The sequence below is a fragment of the Candida theae genome, assembly GCF_024610275.1.
Source record: "Candida theae strain CBS 12239 chromosome Unknown scaffold16, whole genome shotgun sequence".
Lineage (NCBI taxonomy): Eukaryota > Fungi > Ascomycota > Pichiomycetes > Serinales > Debaryomycetaceae > Lodderomyces > Lodderomyces theae.
The window spans coordinates 28,671-53,197 of record NW_026261352.1 but is presented as its reverse complement, the minus strand read 5'-3'; the positions used below and the strand labels follow the sequence as shown (position 1 = coordinate 53,197).

General features: G+C 40.5%; 12 protein-coding genes across 12 annotated transcripts; 7 read left to right on the top strand and 5 right to left on the bottom strand. All coding sequences in view use genetic code 12, as the record gives it.

Moving 5' to 3' along the window:
• Positions 1-152: 152 nt before the first annotated feature.
• On the top strand, positions 153-983 carry MGM101 (Mgm101p; the record flags this gene model as incomplete). Its single annotated transcript, XM_051754444.1, has 1 exon — positions 153-983. One exon carries the CDS (start codon positions 153-155, stop codon positions 981-983), a length of 831 nt encoding a protein of 276 aa, XP_051610951.1.
• Positions 984-1,095: 112 nt separating this feature from the next.
• Positions 1,096-1,698, bottom strand: KGF57_000488 (uncharacterized protein; the record flags this gene model as incomplete). The annotated part of the gene is made up of 1 exon (XM_051754433.1): positions 1,096-1,698. One exon carries the CDS (start codon positions 1,696-1,698, stop codon positions 1,096-1,098), a length of 603 nt encoding a protein of 200 aa, XP_051610950.1.
• A 368-nt stretch (positions 1,699-2,066) lies between these two features.
• On the top strand, positions 2,067-2,582 carry TOM20 (Tom20p; the record flags this gene model as incomplete). Its single annotated transcript, XM_051754422.1, has 1 exon — positions 2,067-2,582. One exon carries the CDS (start codon positions 2,067-2,069, stop codon positions 2,580-2,582), a length of 516 nt encoding a protein of 171 aa, XP_051610949.1.
• A 364-nt stretch (positions 2,583-2,946) lies between these two features.
• EXG2 (glucan exo-1,3-beta-glucosidase) lies at positions 2,947-4,341 on the top strand (the record flags this gene model as incomplete). The annotated part of the gene is made up of 1 exon (XM_051754411.1): positions 2,947-4,341. One exon carries the CDS (start codon positions 2,947-2,949, stop codon positions 4,339-4,341), a length of 1,395 nt encoding a protein of 464 aa, XP_051610948.1.
• A 183-nt stretch (positions 4,342-4,524) lies between these two features.
• Positions 4,525-5,604, top strand: HOM6 (homoserine dehydrogenase; the record flags this gene model as incomplete). The annotated part of the gene is made up of 1 exon (XM_051754400.1): positions 4,525-5,604. The coding sequence occupies one exon, from the start codon at positions 4,525-4,527 to the stop codon at positions 5,602-5,604; it is 1,080 nt and encodes a 359-aa protein (XP_051610947.1).
• A 23-nt stretch (positions 5,605-5,627) lies between these two features.
• IML1 (Iml1p) lies at positions 5,628-10,007 on the bottom strand (the record flags this gene model as incomplete). The annotated part of the gene is made up of 1 exon (XM_051754390.1): positions 5,628-10,007. The coding sequence occupies one exon, from the start codon at positions 10,005-10,007 to the stop codon at positions 5,628-5,630; it is 4,380 nt and encodes a 1,459-aa protein (XP_051610946.1).
• Positions 10,008-10,107: 100 nt separating this feature from the next.
• SNO1 (putative pyridoxal 5'-phosphate synthase) lies at positions 10,108-10,836 on the bottom strand (the record flags this gene model as incomplete). The annotated part of the gene is made up of 1 exon (XM_051754379.1): positions 10,108-10,836. The coding sequence occupies one exon, from the start codon at positions 10,834-10,836 to the stop codon at positions 10,108-10,110; it is 729 nt and encodes a 242-aa protein (XP_051610945.1).
• A 768-nt stretch (positions 10,837-11,604) lies between these two features.
• On the top strand, positions 11,605-12,483 carry SNZ1 (pyridoxine biosynthesis protein; the record flags this gene model as incomplete). The annotated part of the gene is made up of 1 exon (XM_051754368.1): positions 11,605-12,483. One exon carries the CDS (start codon positions 11,605-11,607, stop codon positions 12,481-12,483), a length of 879 nt encoding a protein of 292 aa, XP_051610944.1.
• A 1,282-nt stretch (positions 12,484-13,765) lies between these two features.
• On the top strand, positions 13,766-15,490 carry KGF57_000481 (uncharacterized protein; the record flags this gene model as incomplete). The annotated part of the gene is made up of 1 exon (XM_051754357.1): positions 13,766-15,490. The coding sequence occupies one exon, from the start codon at positions 13,766-13,768 to the stop codon at positions 15,488-15,490; it is 1,725 nt and encodes a 574-aa protein (XP_051610943.1).
• Positions 15,491-15,981: 491 nt separating this feature from the next.
• On the top strand, positions 15,982-17,703 carry KGF57_000480 (PUT4; the record flags this gene model as incomplete). The annotated part of the gene is made up of 1 exon (XM_051754346.1): positions 15,982-17,703. The coding sequence occupies one exon, from the start codon at positions 15,982-15,984 to the stop codon at positions 17,701-17,703; it is 1,722 nt and encodes a 573-aa protein (XP_051610942.1).
• Positions 17,704-17,884: 181 nt separating this feature from the next.
• DIP5 (Dip5p) lies at positions 17,885-20,217 on the bottom strand (the record flags this gene model as incomplete). Its single annotated transcript, XM_051754334.1, has 2 exons — positions 17,885-19,427; positions 19,973-20,217. The coding sequence occupies 2 exons, from the start codon at positions 20,215-20,217 to the stop codon at positions 17,885-17,887; spliced, it is 1,788 nt and encodes a 595-aa protein (XP_051610941.1).
• Positions 20,218-23,023: 2,806 nt separating this feature from the next.
• On the bottom strand, positions 23,024-24,490 carry KGF57_000478 (uncharacterized protein; the record flags this gene model as incomplete). The annotated part of the gene is made up of 1 exon (XM_051754323.1): positions 23,024-24,490. The coding sequence occupies one exon, from the start codon at positions 24,488-24,490 to the stop codon at positions 23,024-23,026; it is 1,467 nt and encodes a 488-aa protein (XP_051610940.1).
• Between the last annotated feature and the right edge of the window lie 37 nt (positions 24,491-24,527).

Here is a 24,527-nt window from a genome sequence, read left to right as displayed (position 1 = left end):
CCCATCTAATGCATATTTATTAATGAAATCTAATGTCTCTAAATAGTTGTTTAACTTTGTCGCGACAAAAACCAAAAGTTGAGACAAAATAAAAGATAATTTCAGATGCACACACAGCGTCACTTTGTTTCATCCAGGATAAATCTACAATAATGATGCATTCGTTAAGACTCAGCTTTCAAGCCACTCCAAGGGCGCTACACTCACCTATAAGAACATACTCGCGCTATGTGAGAACTGCACCAAAAACAGCATCTACCAAGAGTGCACCTAAACCTGCCTCGGCAACTGAGGAAGAATTACCTGAACAGGATACACCACTGACGGAATCTCGAACTGCTGGTGGCACTTCAACCGCATCATTTGCATTTCATGATGCTCCACCCGAGACAAGATCCACCTACAACCCTTCATACTCTCCCTCTTCTCCCTCCTCATTATTGCCCAATAACATTATCGATTGGTCTGACTCTTATCATGGACTAGGTTCACAACCATTTTCCAAAGAGATTGCCGATATTTTATTAGCACCAATCGAAGAGCAAGACATCGAAATCAAACCGGATGGTCTCTTGTACTTGCCCGAGATCAAGTACCGTCGAATCTTGAACAAGGCATTTGGACCTGGTGGATGGGGGTTAGTACCGCGGACAGAATCCTTGGTTACCAAGTCGCAGATTTCGCGTGAGTATGGATTGATATGTCATGGGAGATTGATAAGTATAGCTAGAGGCGAACAGGATTATTTTGGTGGGGAAGAAAAAGTGACTACGGCGTTGGAGGGTTGCAAGAGTAATGCGTTGATGAGATGTTGTAAAGATTTGGGAATTGCTAGTGAGTTATGGGACCCTGGTTTCATTAGGAGATGGAAGGCCAAGTATTGCGAGGAAGTGTTTGTTGAACATGTTGTGAATAAGAAGAAGAAGAAGTTGTGGAAGTTGAAATCGAATAAAAAGATTGATTATCCGTATAAACAGTTGTGATGGGAAGTTGAGTAAACCTTTCCCATCAAAATGGTTTTTTTATAAATAATGTACATAGCACAATTCACAAAGGATTCTTAATATGTATAGTAGCTACACTTGATGTTACTACTTATGGTTTGAAAATACCACGTCCAACCCCCAACTCCTCTACTGTTTGGGTGATTGGTCTTCTTTGCCAGATATCCCAGAATCCCTGCTGTGGTAAATCTTTGTTCTCATTTGCCAATTCGTATTTAGCGTCAGTAGTTGGACTACTTGTAGATTGGGCCCAATATGCACGGTCAACTATAGTTGCCAACGAGGTACCCAAAGCCCCCGTTATTACCTTGTGTTTAGCTGGCATGGATCTAAAAGCAGCACTCAAAACCACCGTGTTTGCAGCAGTCAACCCCCAGAACGTGTTCCAACAATCATTCTTTTCTCTCAAGTTGGCCAATGATGATTGTACACCCTTGGCTACTGTGAGGAACGTAACCACCGATATGGGGATCTCCAACTTGAAAGTGGTTCTTTTCCAAATGTACAAGAAGGCATATGACCCAACGGTTGAGTAGAAGCCGAATTTAAATAATTGGCCAACTTCTTTACGAGTGTCAATTGGATGCCATTCAGGGTATCCTAAACCTTTACTGAAATTGGCTAATGGGTTTGGATATTTGTTTCTGGCATCTGGAAGTGGTGTGGCTTCGGCAACCTCAACTTGCTCTGGCATTATTGATGAATGATTTTTTTTGAAACCCCGTCGTGTGTGCTGTCGGTCCTTCTCTCTGTATCTATTCGATTTTTTTTTCTTCTTTCACTCTGTGCGCCAATCAGATGGAAATTGATTGTCAAGAAAAAAAAAAAAAAAAACAAAAGAAAATGTTTCAACCAAACATCCACAGTTGACAGCTTCCTTCCTCATTAGGAACTCTACACTTTGCTTTGCCATTAAAAGTTTTTTTTTTTTTTTTTTTTTTTTTTTTTTTCAAGTCTCTCAACTCTTCAATTTTGGCCCGTTTCTTTCCATTAACTCGATTCAAAACTTCTTCTTCCTATCGCTACAGAACTACTAGCTAAATAACATCACATCACACAACAATGAACAAAGCTTTGGCAGCAACTGCAGTAGTAGCCACAGCATTTGCTGGGTACGCCATATACTTTGACTACCAACGTAGGAATTCCAGGGAGTTTAGAAAATCATTAAAGAAGAAGGCCGTCAAGCAGCAAAAGCACAAGGAGAAGGTCGAAAAAGAAACCAAGGAACTTAGATTAGAGACTGTGAAAAAGGCGCTCTTGGAAGATTTGAGAGCTAATCCAATCCCAACTGATTTGAACGAAAGAGAGGCATTCTTTATGGAACAAGTGGCAACCGGTGAACAGAAAGCCAAGGATAACTCTATAGATGCAGCCATCTGTTTCTACAAGGCGTTGGCTGTGTACCCTAATCCAACTGATATTTTGGGAGTTTACCAGAAAACCGTGCCAGAAGATGTTTACGAATTGGTTGTTATGATGATTGCCGTATACCCACCAGCCTCGGTATCTAGTATCTTGAGTAAAGGTGGTGCTGCACCGGGTGAAACTAAACCTTCTGAAGCTGATTTGGACTAAATTGAAAGAGACGATTGAGTTTGACATGTTATAATGGACATTGTGTTCTTTCTTTTCTCATTTTTTTGTTATCTTGAGATTGGTTATTGCGCTGTATATATTCGTGATTCTTTATATAACTGAATAGAAATAAAGATGGTTTATCATGTTAGGCAGGGTCACTTATTTAAGGCGGTGTTGTTGTTGTTACTGGCGTAGTATTATAAGGGGTAAACTGGTCTTTTGCTCTCATTCCCGCGCGATTCGAAAAGATTATGTACATTCCGCAGTACTCAATCAATCTTCGACTATCCGACTACCTTCCTTCCACCGAGAGTGGCTACTTTCCTTTATTTGTCACCGGAGCTAAGTCTCGTTCTGTCTCATGTTACACTCGCTTTATTACTTAATTCTTTCATTTGTTATACCAATCTTGGTTATTGGGCTGTCAAACAGCACAGCCGAGTTTCAATACAAAGGAGTGAGTATTGGTGGATGGTTAGTACTCGAGCCTTATATCACCCCGTCACTTTTCAATCACTCACTTTCAGATAATGACACGGAAACGGATCTTCCTGTCGATGAGTACCACTACTGCAAAAAGTTGGGGCAGGATAAAGCGTCCAAACGATTAGAACATCATTGGAGTACATTCTACAACGAGCTGGATTTCAAGGAAATACACGACCACGGTTTGAATATGGTAAGGATTCCTATCGGGTATTGGTCTTTTAAAAAGTTGGACGGTGATCCATATGTTTCTGGAGCACAGGAGTATCTCGATAAGGCAATCGAATGGTGCTCAAAGTATGATTTGAAGGTGTTGATTGATTTACATGGTGCCCCCAATACTCAAAATGGATTTGACAATTCGGGATTGAGAAATATCGGGTATCCCGGGTGGCAGAATAAAACAGAATATGTCAACCATACCACTGAGGTGTTGCGACAGATGTACGAAAAGTACGGAAGTGGTGATTATGCAACTAATTACAACAATACTATATTAGGAATTGAAGTGTTGAACGAACCCCTTGGTCCAAAGTTGAACATGACCGATTTGAAAAAGTTCTATGTTGACTCCTATAACGATGCAAGAGATATTCAAACGGTCAAAAATTCAATCTTGTTTCACGATGCGTTTCAAAACATAGGGTACTGGGATGATTTTTTCTCCAACGGACATATAAAGTATCATAATCGCACTTTGAACGATTCGGCCAAGTTTGAGGATATTGTGCTTGATCATCACCACTACGAAGTCTTTGGAAATGTTGTGGCTGACAATGTCACGCAACATTTGGAAAACATTGAAAACTACGCAGCTTCAATAGGTAAAGAGAAACATCCAGCAATTGTTGGCGAATGGTCAGCGGCGTTGACTGATTGTGCACCGTGGCTTAATGGTATTGGCTTGGGATCTAGATATGAAGGCACGTCACCTTACGACAATAAAGCAGCGGGTAAGTGCTCAGACGTCACTCGGGGCCCATCCAAGTGGTCAACTGAGCAAAAGAAAGATTATCGCAGATTTGTTGAGATGCAGCTCTATCAGTATGGTGCTCATACCAATGGATGGATATTTTGGTGCTGGAAAACAGAAGGACAAGCTACCGAGTGGGATTTTAAGGAATTGGCTAAATTAAAAATCATTCCGCAACCATTGGATGACTACAAGTATATCAAAAATGGGAAGGATACAAGTGGCGGAAGCAAGGTTGCCGTTGGTGGTTTATTGCTAAAGACCGTAATTGCAGTAGTTGCATGGTTTATTTTATAGAGAAAGGGGTTTAATTATACACAGGGTCTCTGGTAGCGTACTCTTCCACATTTTTCAAAACTCCCAATCTTTTTTATGTTTTTTTTTTTTTTTTCAAACTGTGGACACACACATACCAACCTCCCCATCCTCAGTTCCACATTTGATTGCTTTTAAAAAGAAAAAGAAAACAAAAAGGAAAAGATGGGTAAATCTGTCAATGTTGCTATTATTGGATCCGGAGTGGTTGGATCTGCTTACATTAACCAATTGAAGAGCTTAAAGACAAGCATCGCTTTTAATGTTGTCTACTTGGCCAGGTCTTCAAAGGAAGCACTTTACAATGAAGATTACAAGCCAATCGATTTGACCACTTACAGGACGGCACCAGCAAAGTCAGTTTTGAGTTTGGAAAAGTTGGCTGCATACTTAAAGGGTGCTCACAAGCCAACAATTCTTGTTGACAACACCTCAAACGAGGAAATTGCCAACAGTTATCCCTCATTCATCAAGGACGGAATTTCAATCGCCACACCAAATAAAAAGGCGTTCTCCTCATCTTTGAAAATTTGGAATGACATATTCTCCGGCTCTGAGCAAGAAGGAGCTGGGTTAGTTTACCATGAGTCGACCGTGGGTGCAGGCTTGCCAATTATTGGTCCATTGAAAGACATTGTCCTAACTGGTGATAAAGTGGAAACGATTGAAGGTATCTTCTCCGGTACTTTATCCTACATATTCAATGAGTTTTCTACGCCTGAGAAATCGGATGTACAATTCTCTGATATTGTCACCAAAGCCAAAAGTTTGGGATACACTGAGCCAGATCCAAGAGATGATTTAAATGGATTGGATGTGGCTAGAAAGGTCACTATTCTTGCTAGAATCGCGGGATTTGATGTCGAAAGCCCAACAAGTTTCCCAGTTGAGAGTTTGATTCCAAAGCAATTGGAAAGTGTTTCAAGTGCCGATGAATTTTTACAAAAATTGCCACAATTCGACGCTGATATACAAAAAATCAAAGATGAAGCATTTGCTGATGGCAAGGTTTTGAGATTTGTTGGTAAAGTTGATCTCAAGAATGACAAGGTTTCAGTTGAGATTGGAAAATACCCATTTGACCATCCATTTGCATCCTTGAAAGGAAGTGATAATGTCGTTGCAATCAAGACTGACAGATACCATAATCCACTCATTATTCAAGGTGCCGGTGCAGGTGCAGAGGTTACTGCGCATGGTGTTTTGGCAGACACTATAAAAATCGCTGAAAGAATCGCAAACTAGATAACTATGTACAGCAATAAACGTTATGTAATTTGTGAAACTGATTGCTCTTGCCAATTTGATTTTGCATCGCGAAACAAGTCTCTCAAAAACTCGACATTTTGACAGGCTGCTCTGAAATTTAACATCACTTTTTGCGAGTCCAAATGTGTTGCCCTCGAACTGCTTTCGTAATCTCCTGAAGGAGACATGGTAGAATTTACTCTGGTGACATGCATGTTGTTGGGAGCCAAGAAGAAATCGCCTTTGTCTCTCAATTCAACGATATAGAACCCCGTCAGGTGGATAAACTGTGCATATTGAAACGACGGTCTGCCCCAACTATAGGTGATGTCTATATTATCTCGCAGAAAAAAGGAAGTGGCTCTATTATCAAGTAAGAAATTCATCTTTTTCAAAAAACACAAGTGATAGTAATACCTGTTTGAGTTTATAATGCTAGGATCGGCAAATTCATCGTCAACTAGTGGGTTCACCGACAACTTGACTTCAACAAATGAATGAAATGGGCTCAATCGCGGTATCACGCACAATTCCTTCCAAGGAGTTTCAACCAACTTCAAACCATGCCTTTCACACAATCGAGACCACGCCATTATCGTATCCTCGATAAATTTGTTGGTGGTAGTGAGCCATTGGAGTCTGATGTGATAGCAATGGTCAGGATTGTGAACGCGATCATAATGAACAGTGATCACTTCTGGCCTGTATGATTTCTTCAACGGATCCACATCAAACTTTACAGCCTTGCTTAGTATAAATTTTTTGCTTCTCCTGCCTGTAGAGTCCGCCATGGAGGATGCTTCAGAGCCAATGTTATGAGCGGATGTGACTTTCACGAGCCCCTGCCCCTCTTGCCCTAGAATCTTTGGTGACGCGGTAGATTTCGACGTAATTGAGCCCTCCTTCTTGATGCCCCCGCCGCTAAACCAAGAACCTCGATTCACTTTATCTATTTTCTCAAAATACTCCTCTTCAAATTCGTAGAAGTAGTATCCATCAATAAATCCATGTCTCAGCTCCACGTGTTTGAAAAGACCTTTAGTCAAGAGGTTTTGACCATAGCTTACCGCAGCTTCTCGTGTATCAATATCTTCAAAACAGTCCACTAGCCAAGTCACAAGCTCACTTCCAATAAAGCACTGCAAATGCTTCTTGAAGTGCCATGTCCTATCTACAAGTTTCAATCCCGATTGTGGGTTTTGCAACTCAGTGGCCAATTCTGACAACTTTATACTCTTGTTGAAACGCATATTTTCCGGAATCATCAAAGTTGGTTGGTTTCCGGTAGTATCATAATTTTCAGCTTCAATCGTCAAAAAATCGTAAAGATTTCCAGTGTAAAAATTGACGTCAGAATATCGGTCAGCTGTTTTAGGCTTGTTTTGTTCTTTCTTGTACGTACCCTTTTCAATCACGGCAATCAACTTCCTCAATCCTTCAACTCTTATCTCCTCAGCATTCAAATGTTCGTTACTCAAATAGTATGCGTTTTTGGGAATTTCAGCAGGCATAACCACAAACTTCATCTTGTGGAATTCCTTCTTGTCGTCCGATAAGGCATCATCAAATCCAGCCAAGAACTGATCAAACTGATTCCAGTTGTACTTTTGCGGGTATTGAGCAATTGCATCCACTTGTGATGGTGAATAATCGTCTGCGTATCTGGTTCTTATCAAAGGAAAGTAGGGCTGAGCAATTCGTTGGCCAAGGGTGATCTTATTCTCTTCACCTTTAGCTGTCTTTCGATAAAGTTGAACATTTATATTTCCATTATAGTCGCAATAAATTCGATGTATCTCGTCATCCATCGACATGTATATCCTAGAACCAAGGTAATCATTATCTGGAAAATACTTGATAATGGATTCAGCACTACCGGCCGGAATTCTTTCAACCTCAGCCTTTTTTACACCATCGCCATAGCAAATTTGGAACCCTAGCATCAACCGCAACTGTATCATTTCTCTCATAAGTTCCGGAGTCGACTTCAATTCCAAGTAGTTTTCACTGTTTAAGTATACTGAATAGTTTTGGAATGTGTACTTCAGCTGTAGTTCCTGGTGTGTAGGGAATACCCCTGTAGTGATTGGCAATGCTGCTGGTGCTTGAAACGATCTCCATTTTATCAATTTACGTTGAATTTTTTCTGGAAAAAGGTTGCTCCACCTACTCACGTTCGACTTTTGAAGCACATTATTTGTAACTTCCCTCGAAGGGTTTGCAATTTCAATCCATAGGGAATTATGCTGTGGTGTCTCTGCAATGTCTGTGGTAGATGGAAGTTTGTTTCTAGCTTTCGCTTTTGGTTCCTTAAATTGTTTACGTTGTTTGTCCTCCTTTCTGGAAAATAGAGTCTCGCCTTTGATGATTCTGGGAGACTCTGAATCTTTGCGAAAAGATTCAATTTGACTACTTTGTATTGATCTTGAAACACTTTTCAACAGCTCGGTTGGTGATTCAGGCACCTTGTCCTCACTAAACTTGTTGATATTGTACAACCTGGATAATGCTGAGATTTCTCCAGCAGGATGGGCTACAGTCCCCACTGCGGCGGAATTAGTTGTTAAACTGTTTGTTGGAAGAAGCGAGGTTCTGTCATTAAAGATTAAGGAAAGTGTTGCTTTGGAATCTTTTATGGACGGTGCTTTAAACTTTGGCTCAGGGATATTGAACACCAATTCAGATTTGTTCCTTTTTTTGATAGGCAGGAAAATGGATTCATCATACTTTTCCATCGAATTGACTAGGGAGTCACCTTGTTGCTTTAAATACAAACGGGAAATGCGTGCATCGCTAGCCTCGTTCTCCATCACACCCATCATTTGCAATTCGTAAATCTTACATCTTGGCATCCATTGCGAAACGGCAGTGTCCAGTTTCTCTCTAAAGAAAGAAATATCACACCATATTGGTACACAGTGACTAATTTTCCCGTCCTTGATGAAGCGAAATAATGGGGTCACATGTAAAGGTGGTTGGCTCAAGCAAACAATATCGAGACTGGTGTCTATGCACGACATCTTCTTGCTTGTTTCTAAAAGTAAGTTGTAGTCAACGTCAAACAATCCAGTACCTGGTGTTATAAGTATAAAATGGTTTAGCGAATGTTTTAAATCTGTATTGCTAAAGCGGTTACTGAACAGCACCAACGCCACATTAACAGCCTCTAGAAAATTCCCTTTCACGGAGGGCAACATCTGGCCCTCTAGTACGTAATTGGAGTCTTTTTCAGGGTTCAACATGCAATCACGTTTGAAGTTGGCGAACTCGAGTCTCAAATTGGCCATGATCCGATCCCAGTGAACAATATTCACCTGGTCGACCACTACCCTGAAGTAATCTCGGCGTTGCGATGGTCGCTCACCAGGAAGAATATTGGTCCAAGGAACACTAGTGAGATCCATACTAGTGAATAACACAATGGTTATTGAGTGGTGTGTTCCCTTATCTCTCCAGCGTCGAAATATTTTGGGGAACAAATTATTAACCAATTTGTGAAACATAATCTCCCCGTTCTCTTCAAAGTTCCACATTTCTCTTGATAGCTGAATGAGGACTGTAAGCTTGGCACTTTCACTTCTGTATATAATCTTCGTGTCATTGTTGATATAACCAGAAAACACCTTCTTTCCGTTCTTGTACATGTAACGAACAATACCAGTTCTGCTATTCAAAAAGGAAAGGCGTTGTTCGGTGTAGCAACACGACCCAACTAGGGATGAGGAAAATTGCCACATAGCATCCCTAGACAAGTTTACATCCTTGATAAATATCTCCATCGAGTCTATAGCAATGGCATCCAAATTGGTAACACGTCGTACCAGTACAATGCTCCTGGGCGCTAGGTCTAGTAACCTTTGGAAAGGATTTGATTGTAGCGAGATTTGTGATTGGGACAGAGACTGTTGTTGCTTCAGTCGAGCATCCAACGGCTTTAATTCGGGTGTTGGTTGGTGGTCTCGAATATTTTGCTGTGTCAACTTGAACACCAACTTCTTGGGCAATTTTGCATCTGCGCTTTGTAGCTCATAGATTTGGCCTGGTGAAACGCCACCAGGTAACACATTTGAATCAACTAGTACGTCTTCAGGAGTCGTACGAATCTCGTGGAACCAGAGAGTCAATTGAATTGAACTCTTTGGTTCATCAACGTTACTGGTGAATTTCTGAGAATTGGGTATCTCATGCCTTGTGGGTTCGATATTATGGTTGTTTTTACGGCTCACCACGATGGATGCTCCATTGATCAGAAGCTGGGTATTTGATACATCACGCTTTGACCCAACAGTTAGTCTCGATTGGCTTGCACTCATGCGTCCCAATGAGGCATTCAACATATTTCCACTGTTACCGCCGTGTGTTTTAGTAGGAGGAGTGTTTGTCGATCGGTCATGTTGCATTGTGCTGGCCTGGATGCAGTCTGATATGTCTCCTGTCTCTTGAAAGTTTTTGTGAAGTTTTTGATTCGTGTTTTTCATACACTTCTCTCTCTTGATATTCTTACAATACAAACTCGTCTATAAACCATTGATGGAACCTGTTATCATCTGAAAGTTCAGGATGGAATGAGGTACCCAATATACGGCCTTGCCTTACAGCCACAATAAGCTCATTCTCTTTCCCGTCGTAGTTGTGTAATTTGTACAATACCTCAACTGGCGCTCTATTGACATGAGTATTCTTTGATCTTACAACCTTGTGTTCAGTAAAGCCATTACTTCCTTCCCCGTTCGACAAAATCTTGGTCACCACTGGAGCTCGTATGAAAACTGTTGGGAAACTATCGCAACCGGGGATGAAGTCGCTGAAATCCAATTTTTGCTCAAACGAGTCCACTTGTCTGCCAAATGCATTTCTGCTTACCTGAATGTCCAAACCGCCCAAGCATGTTTGGTTCTCTACCGCATTTTCGATTTCCCTAGCAAGAAAGATCAAGCCTGCACAAGTACCCCAGATGGACTTTGACTCGTTCGAGACGAAATCGTACAAGTGCGGAAGTAAATTTGTTCTCTCTGCAATATAAGACATGGAGCTACTTTCACCACCTGGGATCACCAATGAGTCGCACTGATCGAGCTCTTCCTTAGTTCGGACTGCAATGATATTGATGGAATAGTTCAAATATCTTTCTTCATTTTGTTGGATGACTGATTTGAAGTAGTTGATATGTTCCCTAAATGCACCTTGAAGAGCAAGCACTCCAAGAGTAACTGGCTTAGCTATAGTCATGTTTGCAAGAAGGCCGTGTGTTCTTCAAAGGATGATGATAACTGGATTCGACTTTTGGTTTGAGTTTGTGCATTTTGACTCAGGAATATTATTTTTTTTGTCTCTTCAAGACCCTCTAAGCGCATATCTTTGAGTCAGAGCCGAGAATAGCGGCAATAGGGTAAGGTACCGAGTCATAAGCGTCTGAATCATTACCAGCTACAAAAGAGAGAGGGCAAACGTGCAGCAGCAAAGATACTACACTGCTTTAGTGGCAAATATCCAAGCTCTTGGCAGTCTGAATACGGTTGTGAGATCGAATATAGCGAATAAATCACAATCAATTCAGCGAAAACCATCAATTTTTTTTTTTTTCAAAGGTGTATGAAATCAGTAACAATGTCCTCGCCAGGTAGTTCTGCGGAGCTCTAGATCATTAGTAAACGAAAAAAATAGCTTATATCTGGCCCGACCGTAGTATATACGCCTTCTCTTTTTGGACAATACTGAGAAAGCGTGCAATACGAGTCAAAAAATTGGGGATTGAGAGAAATGAACATCTAGGGGTTTTGTGTAAGCTGTCTCAAACTTTTTTTGCCCATAATAATAAAAAAAAAAAAAAAAGTAAAAAAAATTCAGTCATAATAATCACTCTGGAAATTTTTCACCATTTTTCTATTTAAAGCTGATCACAGTCTATCTTTCTTCCTATCTGAGTGGTGAATTTTCTACAAAACCGCCAATTTTATACAATTGCTCAGCATACAAGAACATCAAAGTATTGCAAGAATGTCCGATTTAAAAATAAAAGAAGGCTTAGCCAAAATGTTGAAAGGTGGGATTATCATGGACGTCGTCAATTATGAACAGGCCAAAATTGCCGAAAAAGCAGGTGCATGTTCCGTTATGGCACTTGAAAGGATCCCAGCTGAAATGAGAAAGTCAAACCAAGTTTGCAGAATGTCTGATCCTCACATGATCAAAGAAATTATGGACAATGTCTCAATACCGGTTATGGCCAAAGTTAGAATTGGTCACTTTGTTGAAGCTCAAATTTTGGAGGCCTTGAAAGTTGATTACATTGATGAGAGTGAGGTTTTGACTCCTGCTGATACTGTTGACCACATTGACAAGAACAAGTTCAATGTCCCATTTGTATGTGGAGCTAGAAACTTGGGTGAAGCCTTGAGAAGAATCAATGAAGGTGCTGCTATGATTAGGTGTAAAGGTGAGGCTGGTACTGGTGACATTTCATCTGCTGTTGACCATATCAAGACTATTACCAAAGACATTGAAGAAGCTTGCAAGTTGAAAACTGCTGAAGAGAGACAAGCTTTGGCCAAGGAATTAAGAGTACCTGTTGAATTGGTAAACACCGTTGTGGAGTTGAAAAGATTACCAGTGGTTACCTTTGCTGCCGGTGGTGTAGCTACTCCAGCTGATGCTGCCTTGTTGATGCAATTGGGATGTGATGGAGTATTTGTTGGATCCGGTATCTTTAAGTCGCTGAACCCTCAAAAGCTTGCAACTGCTATTGTAAATGCAGTCACCCATTACAATGACCCTCTCAAGTTGTTGCAATACTCAACTGACTTGGGTGACTTGATGCCAGGAATCTCTGTGGACTCAATCAAGGAAAACGAAAAGTTGGAAAAGAGAGGTTGGTAAGGGGTCCCCACAAAAAAATGTAATTACAAATTAGTGTTTGTTACGGGCATTACTGTCTTAATATTTAATAACAAATATCAAAGTTTCCTAGTATTATTTTCCTCATTATATAAAAATAGAACCATAAAGGAAGGGGGGTGGGGGAAGACCCACCTTTATTCTTCAAGACTCTACAAAGGCTAAGCACCTGAAACATTAGTGATACATGTTTTATGTTCGAGAATCGTCTTCCGAAACTCGTATCAGTTTGGGGAGTGTTTCGGGATATCTGTTCCTATTCCTGACATTCCCCGTAATTTGCTTCCAATTCAATGAAAAAAAGTATGTACAAATTTCTTAAAAAAAAAAAAAAAAACAAAAACTGATACAGCAATTTTGAGCTTGGGATCATAAACTAGACCAATGGAATATCAATAATACACTCCCCGATTGTTGTGGAAAAATCTGTACTCGTGGTTGCCCCTCATACAACAGGAACTGCCATATCAAGACCCACCCCAAAACGCTACCATTCACCAATACAATTTAAAGTAGTGTTACTTGGTGAATATATGTTGCAAAAAAAACTTGTAATTCATGGATTATCCAGTAAAAATGAAACCGGTGAGGGGTATCTACAATGACCATCTCTTATAATATGGAGTGAAGAATAAACCCACAATCAAAACCAGCAAAAGTAAAACGAGACAAAACTATATGTGACTAGGAATGACTTCATTTCTTGGGTATATAATAATATGATCTGCACACATAACGAGCTTCCACAATATCCAATATGATTCCGCTTCACATTTCAATCTTCAAGCAAACCATCTATCAGTAACACCACAGCTCGCTTTCCTATGCGAGGGTACCATATAGCTTTGTCATGCCCCTCTTCCCCAATTCTTAACGACTCCACTGCGTATTGACAAAACCAAGAAAAGAGGACCAACTTGAGCCAAGAAATTTATAGTACACGCATCAAATCTCGTATCAGCCAATACATAGAATTTAATTTTATTATCATTCGACAAGCAGGGGAGATTATGGTTTCCGTTCCTACCCTCTGTTAATCACGCTTGATTCCGCTTCACGATTCCGAGCTGTTCAATTCCGTTCCTCAAAGAAGGCTGACTTCGATGTTTCCCAATAACAGATGTGCTATATTTGATACCCCAGTTTGGAATTTACTTTCTTGAACAATAGTATAAATACAAAGTCATGTAATTCACTCAAGGATAAAACTGCTTAGACATCCTCCATTCACAATTAGTGCCTAAGATAATCTAGAATAGAGGAAATGGAAAAGGATTGTGCACTAGTTGATGTCGAGAAGGCTTCCAGTCAAGTTGATTCAGCCGAGAAGGAACTGAACAAAGCAAAATGCAAAGACTTTGAAGATAGGCTCGAACCGGAACGGTATGGAGAAACTCAACGAAGACTAAACTCTCGTCATGTGAATTTGATGATTATGGGCCAGTCAATCGGTAGTGGCTTGTTCCTTGGTATAAGATCACCTTTAAATACCAGTGGATCGTTGTCCTTCTTTTTGGCATTTTCCATATACGCAGTTGTCGTGGTGTATCCATTGATGCAATGTATTGGTGTCATGTGCGCATACCTACCCATAAAGGGCACATTTATTCATTACAGTGCCAGATACGTCGATCCTGCCCTTGGGTTTGCTTCAAGCATGATTTACATTTATACGTGTATGATGTTTGTTTGCATTGAAGCGACTGCGGTTGCTCAGTTGATAGGTTACTGGTCAAATCTCAACCCTGGCGTATGGATCACACTTTGTATCTTGCTATACCCGTTGATTGGAATATTTGGCTGCAACATTTATGGTGAGGTTGAGTTCTATGCTTCAATCTTAAAGGTGTTTTTGATAACAGCCTTGATGCTTTTCTCATTGATTTCAATGTGTGGTGGCAATCCACAGCATGATGCGTATGGTTTCAGACACTGGAGAGAGGGAGGCCTCTTTAGAGAGTATTTGGTTGGTGGGGATACAGGCAAGTTCTTAGGTTGGTGGAGCTCATTGATTTGGGCAGGATTTGCAGCTGGAGGAGCTGATGGGTTTTCCATGATTGCGTCTGAAGTGCAACGACCAAGAACAACTATGCCCACAGCAGCAAAGAGGGTTTACATTAGGGTTTACTTATTCTATATTGGCGGCGTGTTTTTCCTCAATTGTTTGATTTCATCAGTAAATGAAAGATTGGTCGAACAATTATCAGCTGGCTCGACAACTTCAGCCGGCTCTCCCTGGGTGATTGGTATAGAAGATGTTGGTGTCAAAGGTTTGGCGTCAGTGATTAATGCATGTGTAATGACATCAGCATTTTCGTGTGGTAATGCATTCTTTTATTGTTCAACCAGGTCGCTTTACAGTGCTTCGTTAGCTGGTTACTTGCCAAGGTTTTTATCAAAGTGCTTAAAGAATGGATCACCAGTTTATTGTGTGCTAATCACATTTTTGGTTTCGTTGGTTGCGTATTTGAATGTTAATGAAGATGGGATGGTCGTTTTCAACTGGTTTGTTAACTTATGCGCCACAGGGTTATTATTATCATACATTTGTATGTGGTGGTCGTATCTCCAGTTCCGAAAATCATGGGAAGTACAACATCAAACCAAAATGAGAAACCCAGAATATCCTTATTTCACCGGACCAAAATGGCTACATCCTTATTTAACCTACTTGGGCTTCACATTTACAGTGTTGGTGGTTGTCTTTAATGGATTTTGGATCTTTTTCCCTGGCAATTTCAATGTCTCCAACTTATTTACCAGTTACTTTGCTCCTGTGTTCTTTGTCTGCTTATTTTTGTTTTGGAAAATATATAAAAAGACTGAATTTAGAACGCCGTTGACAGCTGACATCACCAGTGGTAAGCAAAGAGTTGACGATGAGGAAGAGGTTGAGGAGAGAGAATTTGCAGCAAAGCAGGCAAAGTATGTGACGGCAGCATGGTATGTCAAAGCATGGAGATGGCTCTACAACCTTTGCTTTAGTTGAGTAGTAGTATAGTTTATGTTTTAAAAATTATATGGTGTCTGCAACGAGATTACAGAGTGCTTGCCTCTTCCTAGAGTGCAATTGTGGTGCGCTTTGGGAGGACTCACTTGAGTTTAGCGGATACATGCAAATTCTAAATCTAACCTTATCTCGTTTAAGATCTGGATTTCGGTATATCTGTATTCAATTGCCTGAAGCGGAATATCCAATTCCGATAACTAATTATTACACAATAACAATTATTATTAGACAACAGAATTCCATTTTTTTTTTTCAGTACATAAAGTGGCCTATTGTTGCAAGATTCCGCTTCATTGATAAAGCTGTTTCTCTTTGGGGGCGGGCCATGGCGAAGATGAAACAGATAAGATTTAGAATATAAAGACGCGCTCACATCCATCAGTTACAGTAACTGAGGGCTGATTGCTTTTAGTGAACGTTTTTGCTATTACAAGGTTCTTACGAGGAGCAAAGTACAGTTGACATTCGTCATGAGCAAAAAACAAGAGTCCACAAATGTGTTTGTCGATGTTGAGAAAGGCTCAATCGAATCTGCTGCAGTTCCTTTCAGCAAAGGGTTCAACTCAGAAATCCCCGACATCGAAGCTTACGGACAAACACAACGGAAAATTACTCCAAGACATGTGAGTTTGATGATTATTGGACAATCGATAGGAAGTGGTTTATTTGTTGGAGTGAGATCTCCTTTGCATACAAGTGGATCCTTGTCTTTCTTTTTGTCGTTTGCTGTGTGGGCAGTATTGGTGATTTATCCATTGATGCAAGTTGTGGGGGTTATGTGCGCCTACCTACCCATCAAGGGTTCGTTTATACACTTTAGTGCCAGATATGTTGATCCAGCACTTGGGTTTGCTGCAAGCATCATATACATCTACACTACAATGATGTTTGTATGCCTTGAGGCAACCGCCGTTGCCCAAGTGATAGGTTACTGGACAGATATCAACCCAGGGGTATGGATAAGCATTTGCATTGTTGTTTATCTCTGCATTGGATTCGTTGGAGCCAATATTTATGGAGAAGTTGAGTTTTTTGCATCGATATTGAAGGTGATTTTGATATTGGGATTGATGCTTTTCTCACTCATATCCATGTGTGGTGGTAATCCTCATCATAACGCATATGGTTTCCAGCACTGGAATGAAGGTGGATTGTTTAGAGAGTACTTGGTGGGCGGAAGCACCGGGAAGTTTTTGGGGTGGTGGAATGCTTTGTTATGGGCAGCTTTTGCTGCAGGGGGTCCTGATAATTTGGCATTGTTGGCTGGGGAGGTACACAGGCCAAGGAAAACCATTGCTTCCGCGGCAAAGAGAACGTATCTTCGTATTTACCTATTCTACATTGGTGGCATATTCTTTTTAAACTGTTTGATTTCATCCATCAATCCAAAACTTGTTGAGCTGTTGACTTCTGGTGCACAATCATCGGCCGGATCGCCGTGGGTAATTGGCATTGAACAAGTTGGAGTGAAAGGATTGGCATCAGTTATCAATGCTGCAATTTTGAGCTCGGCGTTTTCTTGTGGGAATGCCTTCTTTTATTGCTCAACACGGTCAATTTATAGCGCTGCATTGGCGGGTTACGTACCGAAATTTTTTGCCAAATGCATGCCAAATGGTTCGCCAATATATTGTGTTGCAGCAACATTTGCTGTTTCATTATTGGCACTCTTGAACGTGAACCAAGCTTCAAGTAATGTTTTCAATTGGTTTGTGAATTTGGCAACAACAGGTTTGTTGCTAGCATACATTTGTATGTGGTGGTTCTACATCGGATTTAGAAGAGCCTGGGAGAGACAACATGGTACCACAATGAAGTCGCGTTCATACCCGTACTACTTGATGGCAGGATGGATGCATCCGATAATAACCTACGTTGGGTTTGCACTAACTGTTTTGGTTCTATTTTTCAATGGATTTTGGATCTTCTTCCCCCATCAATTTTCAGTGGCTAATTTATTCACCAGCTACTTTGCCCCGGTATTTTTCATTTGCTTGTTTGTGTTTTGGAAGTTGTTGAAGAGGACGAGATTTGTGCGTGCCGAGGATGCCGATATCACATCAGGCAAACAAGAGATTGATGATGAGGAGGAAGCGGAGGATATAGAATACGAGCAAAAACAGGCTCAATACGATGGGGCTAATTGGTATGTGAAATTGTGGAGGAGTATATATAGCTTCTGCTTTACCTGAGATTGGAAAAGAAGTTGATGGCGAACCTTTGCTTATTAATGTAGCAGCGCAGCATTGGAAGATTGCAGTTCGACCATTATCAAATAATATGTATACGTTTCTTCGATATTGAACTTTAAAATAAGAATGCTATTGTGTAGATAAAAAAAATACAAATTAGGAAACGAGTACTACCCCTTTTCTAAAAGATCCATCCCAAGAATTTCTCATAAAACCATTCCTTGTCATACTTCTTTCCTTCAGCTTCTCTTACTGCCTTTCTCTCAGCATCTTGAGCTTCATATTGCTGAAATTCGGAGTCAATGACGTCTCTAAAGGTGTCCAAGTCAACTTCAGTTGGCGATAACCATTTTGTCTTTTTCCAGAACTTGTATCCAAAATAGAAGATGAAAAACACAGGAAGGATGATGTAGCCAGTAATGAAGTTTTTGTAAGTGAATGAATCTCCAAGGAAAACTGTAAAGTTTTTAATTAAAATAACAATCACGCAAAAGCCCAAGCAGAAGTAGCTGGCATAAGGTTGCAAAGGGGAGCGGTACACTGTATCCTTTTTCCGGTCAAAACCTTGTGCTTTCAATGCTCTCATGAACCCAATGTGGAACAAAAGAATACAAGACCAAGCAATCAAACCAGTCAACGAAACGACATTGACAAAGTAACCGAAAACTTCAGCTGACCCTGAAGACACATTCATGTAAGCAAGCAAACAAAACAAGAAGGATACAAGAAGACCGTAGTATGGCACACCCAATCTATTCGTCTTGGTGAAGATTTTTGGGGCGTACCCATCAGCAGCCAATGAATACAATGCTCTACTGCAAACGTAGACGTCTGAGTTTGCAGCAGATATGACAAACAACAAAATAGCTGCGTTAATGACGTGGTCCAATCCACCGATTCTTGCATTTTTGATGGCAATGACAAAAGGCGAAGCACCAGCGTTGGTACCGGAAGCACTCAACAATAACGGATCTTTAGCTGAGACACACATTCCAACAAACAAAATCGACAAGACGTAAAACACAAGGATACGATACAAAGTCAACTTGACTGCTTTTGGAATTGCTCTTCTTGGGTTTCTTGTCTCACTGAAAGTAATGGCAACCAATTCAGTTCCCAAATAAGCAAACACTGCTGTGACCAAGACTGCCACAAAGGACACAAATCTTCCCGTCGAGCCACCAATATAAAGGTTTTTTGAAGAGTCAGCATAGTGAATGAAAGCACCAGGATCATTCCAGAATCTGAAACCAATTCTATCATGGGTTGGACCACCTCCCAATGCAATCACCCATAAAAGTATAATCAACCCCAAACACGTCACAACTTTCAAAGAACTCAACCAAAATTCAATTTCACCAAAGAACCTAACTCCAAGGAGGTTGATGGCCATGATGACAACAAGGATGATAGTGATCCATACACCAGGATTAACTTTATCACGATCAATCCAATACTGGATCGTCAAAGCACCGGCAGTTAGCTGATTGGCAGGCAAAATCAAGTACTTTATCAAATACGTGTATCCACAAGCGAAACCAAGAGCTTCATCACAGTATCTTTTTCCATAATTGGCAAACCCGTTCAAAGGCACCCAGCATGCGATTTCTCCCAATGCTGTCATCACTATATACACCAAGAACCCAATGGCACCGTACGCCACCAAAATGGCACCAGGGCCAGCAGTTTTCAATGCACTACCAGTACCAATTAATAAACCAGTCCTAAAAATGAAAAAAAAACAGTTAGTAAAGCTGAGTCATGAAATGGGGATTCTTAAAGTTTCTTGCTTGTATCAAAGTGACACGATTCATGGTGTATTGAGTGAATTTGAGTCTGGTGGGGTGCATGAAGTCATGGCAGGTCCAAAACGCCGTATGAGATGGATTCGGGGAAATTTGGCGTTTTTGTGTTGAAAGACAGTTGTATTGTATACAGGATATTGTATGCTTCCCCACCATCTTCTTCTTCAAAAGAATAACAAAGAAGTCATCTCTCTCCCTCTCTCAATCTTTTCAATGTAACGGGAATAAAAGTCCGACAAGTACAAATTTTATTATTTTTTCTTGAGTGGTTTGATTCCGACCCGAGAAACTTCGAGGTCATCAATATGTCATCTCATCTTCTCAATTCATGATGACTTCTGAGCTTTGCACGCTTGAAAGTGCATCTCTTGTAGGAAAAGTGTCACTTTGCCGTGTAAGAAACAGGTTAAAGTAACAAGCAGTGTTACTGAGTTAAAAAAAAAAAAACAAAAAAAAACACATACCCTAATGCTCCACCAAGAGCAATCATACTGACATGTCTTGAATCCAAAGCTTGTCTCAACTTGTGCCCTTCCTCTTGATTTATTGCCAATGGATCTGATTTTGCCACGTACAAGTCATACTCTGCCGTATGTCTGGAAACAACGCTTTTCAACTCTTCATCGTTGGAGTAAGATGCAACATTTTTTTCACTACGAATGGATTGTTCGTCGTTTCCTCCCAGTTTGTGATTACTTTTGAAGATCATTGGTAAGTGAAATAAAAGTAGTAGTTGTAGTAGTTGCTGTTGATGCAGGAAGAAGTAGTCGGAAATGTAGATGGGATTTTTGTTGGATTTATAAACTCGTTCCAAAGATAAAAAAGTCTGTGACGATGGATGCGGAGGTCAATAGGATTTTGTACTTTGAGTGCTGGCGATATACAAATATCACATTTGTGTACATACTCTTGTACTACAATCCTCTGCTCCAGCTAATTGAAGCACAAAATTCCACTCATACGACCTCAACAATAGTTTGACAATCAGGCGTTTGGTTCGGTAGGGAGTCTGCTTAACTATGCACTCTATAGCTCTGCAACACAAAACTGCGTTTGGAGTTTCATTTGCGTAATTTTATAATGGACACGGACAGATTGGACAAACGACGGGGAAGAGACACCAAGCTAATTCAGCTTGATTTGGTATCGAGGCTTGTTAGAGTGAAGCAAAAGGGATAGTTATGCTCTCTGTAAACATCCAGTTACTGCTTGTGCCAAGCTCTCTGAAACTTCTATCTTTCCCAGCGCTGTGGTGTTGCATTCGGAGAAACAATTAGATGATGAAATTGTGCTACATACGTTGTAAAAAACAAAAAAAAAAAAAAACCAAAAGACAGACAAAGAAATCCAAGAAACACAAAAATTACAATTATACAATTTTCTGAATATGGATTTTGCCAAGAAAAAAAAAATAATTCAAAAAAGTGTTGTATAGATAACAACTAGATGTGTGTGTCTTGTTTCTACAGATTGCCGTATGAATAACCTTCTGTTGTCATCATTTATAAATGATATGCAGTTAGTGTGCTCTTCTTATCTCATCCAAGACCAAAGAAGAAATTTAAGCGAAAAAAGTTCCGCATAGTTTCAGGTCCACTCTTCAGTACAATTCTGAATGAAAAGGGATTATTTCAATTAAAAAGCTAATGTTGCCAAGGCTATCTTTGATCGTCTTTTGCAAAAGGTGATTCACTGAATCTTTTCTTGAAATTATTTTACAAATAGAGGTCAGCACATTTCCGTAAGTTGCTCTCGTTTATGAAGTTGAAAGTGTTGTAAAGACACGCGGTGAAGGGGGGAGGGGGTGGTAACCTCTGAAGCAGCAGTCTCTTGAAATGAAGAATTGGCTGAAGATATATAATGAAAAATGGTTTTCTTATTTATTCCAAAAGAAGATAATTTGAAAAATTAAGTGGGAAATAGAATCCCTATTCATATTCTTTTTAATAAACTTCGCACAGTAGGATGAAACTGGTGTGGCCTTGCTGGCAACAGAAACCCCCCTCTGAAGTTCACCAGTGCAAGGATTATATGAAACATTTTGTAAACTTAATTTAGGTTGCGAATAATATTTGATGATGGTTCAAAGTCATGTGCGACTCAACGAACTCTCTAGCTGTACTGGTGAAAATTGTTTCACTCACTGTATAGATGTTTCCTTCTCAGCCTTTCCTTGAAGGACACATCTACCCTATCTAGTCAATATACGGTTAAACCATCTTGTACAGTCTTATCTCCCTACCCAAGTGTCGTAGTGCATACTAGTCGACATATTTTTTCCATCAGTTATAGTCTACGCGTTTCTGTGTCTGACTTTGCCCAGCAAGGGACAAATTTATTTCTCATCGCTTGTTCCCAATCCCAATCCCTCATCGAATCAAAGTCTTCACACTATACCGCTCACAAATGGAAAATATACCGTGCACACGACTGAAAGACTTCGTTGACTCCGCCCTAGATAGCATGTCTGACCACTTCACAGTCGGCCCCACCAAGTACGGTGGAAGAGGGTGCTTTGCAAGTTCAGCGATACCAAAGGGGACACAGGTCCATTACTGCCCTTCACCAGTCGGTTCCTCGATTGCGAGGCCGTTCAGAAAAGAAGTTTGCACCTACTGCTTTTGCTATAATAATGGTGACCTTATGAAGACGAAACTCACAAAGACAATGCGAGGAAGGAAAGACTCCGGCTCTCTTCATTTTTGCAGCAAGGAGTGCCTCGATAACTTTGTTGGTCAAGATATAGATGACGTATTACTAACTAACCTTCTATTGGTGGAACAAAACTACTTACAAGGATTGAGCAAACCGGAAGTCGATACACTAGAACCTGTGGGTGATTTGGATGTACAAATAGATCGTGAATGGGAGCGAGTAGAACAGTGGGCCAGACAAATCGATTCAACGCGGAGCAGCAAAAGAGTCAACTTCCTTCCAAGAGTTGACGAAAGTGAATACCTTGAGATTAAATACGTGGTCAATGTGTTGTTCAATAAGTTCAGGATAAGCCACCCCAACAACGCCAATGAACAGTCACTTTCGGTAGAATTATTCTTGTTTGATCTCTTGCAATCAACCGAACGTGAAAAGTACCACAAATATCCCTACCTTTTGTATTCTTATATCAACATATTCAAGTTTATCAAACTCACTTGCACAACCGAGCTTCAACAATATATCACCACTGATATTGTAAGATCTATCATAGGTAAAAACCTATCTAATGCCTTTGGCATATGGTCCGCCACGACAAGTGTAGATGAAGACAAGGAGTTTCTCGGGTTTGGCGTATACCCATCGGCATCTTTTTTCAACCATTCTTGTGATCCAAACATTATCAAAATCAGAATTCGAAACGATATGCGATTCGAAACATTGAGAGATATCGCCGAAGGTGAAGAGTTGTGTATAAACTACGGAAACTTTCAGAACGAAGATGTCGCCAAACGACAGTTAGAATTAAAAGAATGGTTTTTTGATTGCGGATGCATAAAATGCCAAGCTGAGTTGGCAGCTTAGGTGAAGTCATATTTGCTATAAAATTGTTTAAATTCCTCACAGTCAGCCATCTCCTTGACTTTCGGTTGTTTGCATTTATCCCATTGAACGCGATCGGGTAGATTTAGCATGTGCGCAAGCACTCTTCTAGGGAATTGTATGTCGAGTGGTTTGCCTTTGGTCAATTTGGCGATGTAAATTTGTGACTCTTGCTCGCCCGTGTATACAGTAAACTTGATGTAATCGTTCTCCTTTTCAATGGCCTCGAGTGCTGGATCATTGCCGTTACCAAACTCAACAAACTCAAGACTCTGATTCCGCTTAAATTTTTCGTTATTGATTTTGGTTCTATACTGCAATGATTTCGAAAAGTTATCAAGCTGCGACTCGTAAACAGGCAAGAATTGGACATTGTGATGAACATTGTCGTGACGGTTCAACTCAAAAAATATCAATCTAAGAAACGGTTTCTGATTCGCAAAAGCTTTTACCAAGGTTTGTTGAAACTTGGTGATCTCTTGCCGTATGGGGCTATTAAGATCATTGACACTGGCGATGTGCTGGATCGGAATTATAATTCCGTGACCAGAGAATGATAAGTCTTTATTAGATCTTGTAAGTGGACCTTTTGCAACCGTTAAATACGCTTGTGAACCAATCGATACAATCATATGCGTCTCGGTTTTAGGATTGCTTAAGCAGAAAAAGCACTGATCAGGAGTCACAACTTTCGCCTTCTTTGAGGGAGCCACATCTTTGCCACTGTCTCGATCTTCGTTTGATCTTTTCTTCGTAAGATATGGATTTTTAACCGACGCGGTTAAAGGCTCTTCATTATCGTTGATCGTGAATGCGTAAAACCATTTTTCATTACTTCCCTCTTGTGCCAAACTAATAAATCTAGTGACCTCGCCACTAGGCCATGAAAACGGTTCATTCTCGTGATAGATTCCGCTTTCGGAGTTGCCCACGGCAAAATGATATTTTGGTTTGATAAGTTTTACCAAATCGTCTATTAGCTCTTCACCGTCAACAGGAACCGATGCGATGAGCGACATTGTTTTTGCCCACTTGAAGGTGAAAAGCAAATCGATGCTTGCTTTTGTTTGTGATATTTTTGTGAGAGCCTCTTTCAGAAGTTCACCAGAAACAATCAACATCGTCACACCCGATACCAACCTGATGATACTATACGGAGGCTTAACGTAGGTGAGATTTTCAGCCACATCAACTAAGCTAGAAGACAGCTCAGATAGTGATTTTAGTGAAACCTCTTCAGAAACCCCGTTACCACCTTGTGTGAAATACGTACTTTCCAATACCTCTGTACGGGGTAGTGGTTTGCCCACTGGTATGACATCTCCCATCAATATGGTTGCCATAAATGGCCCCAACTTTTTATTTTGCCCATTGGCTTTTGCCAAAGCTTTCTCTAAGTTTTCTGGGTCTGGATTGAGCACTAGGATCTTCGTTTCATCCGGCATGGCAGTGTTATATTGCAGCAACTTCAAAGCTCTCTCT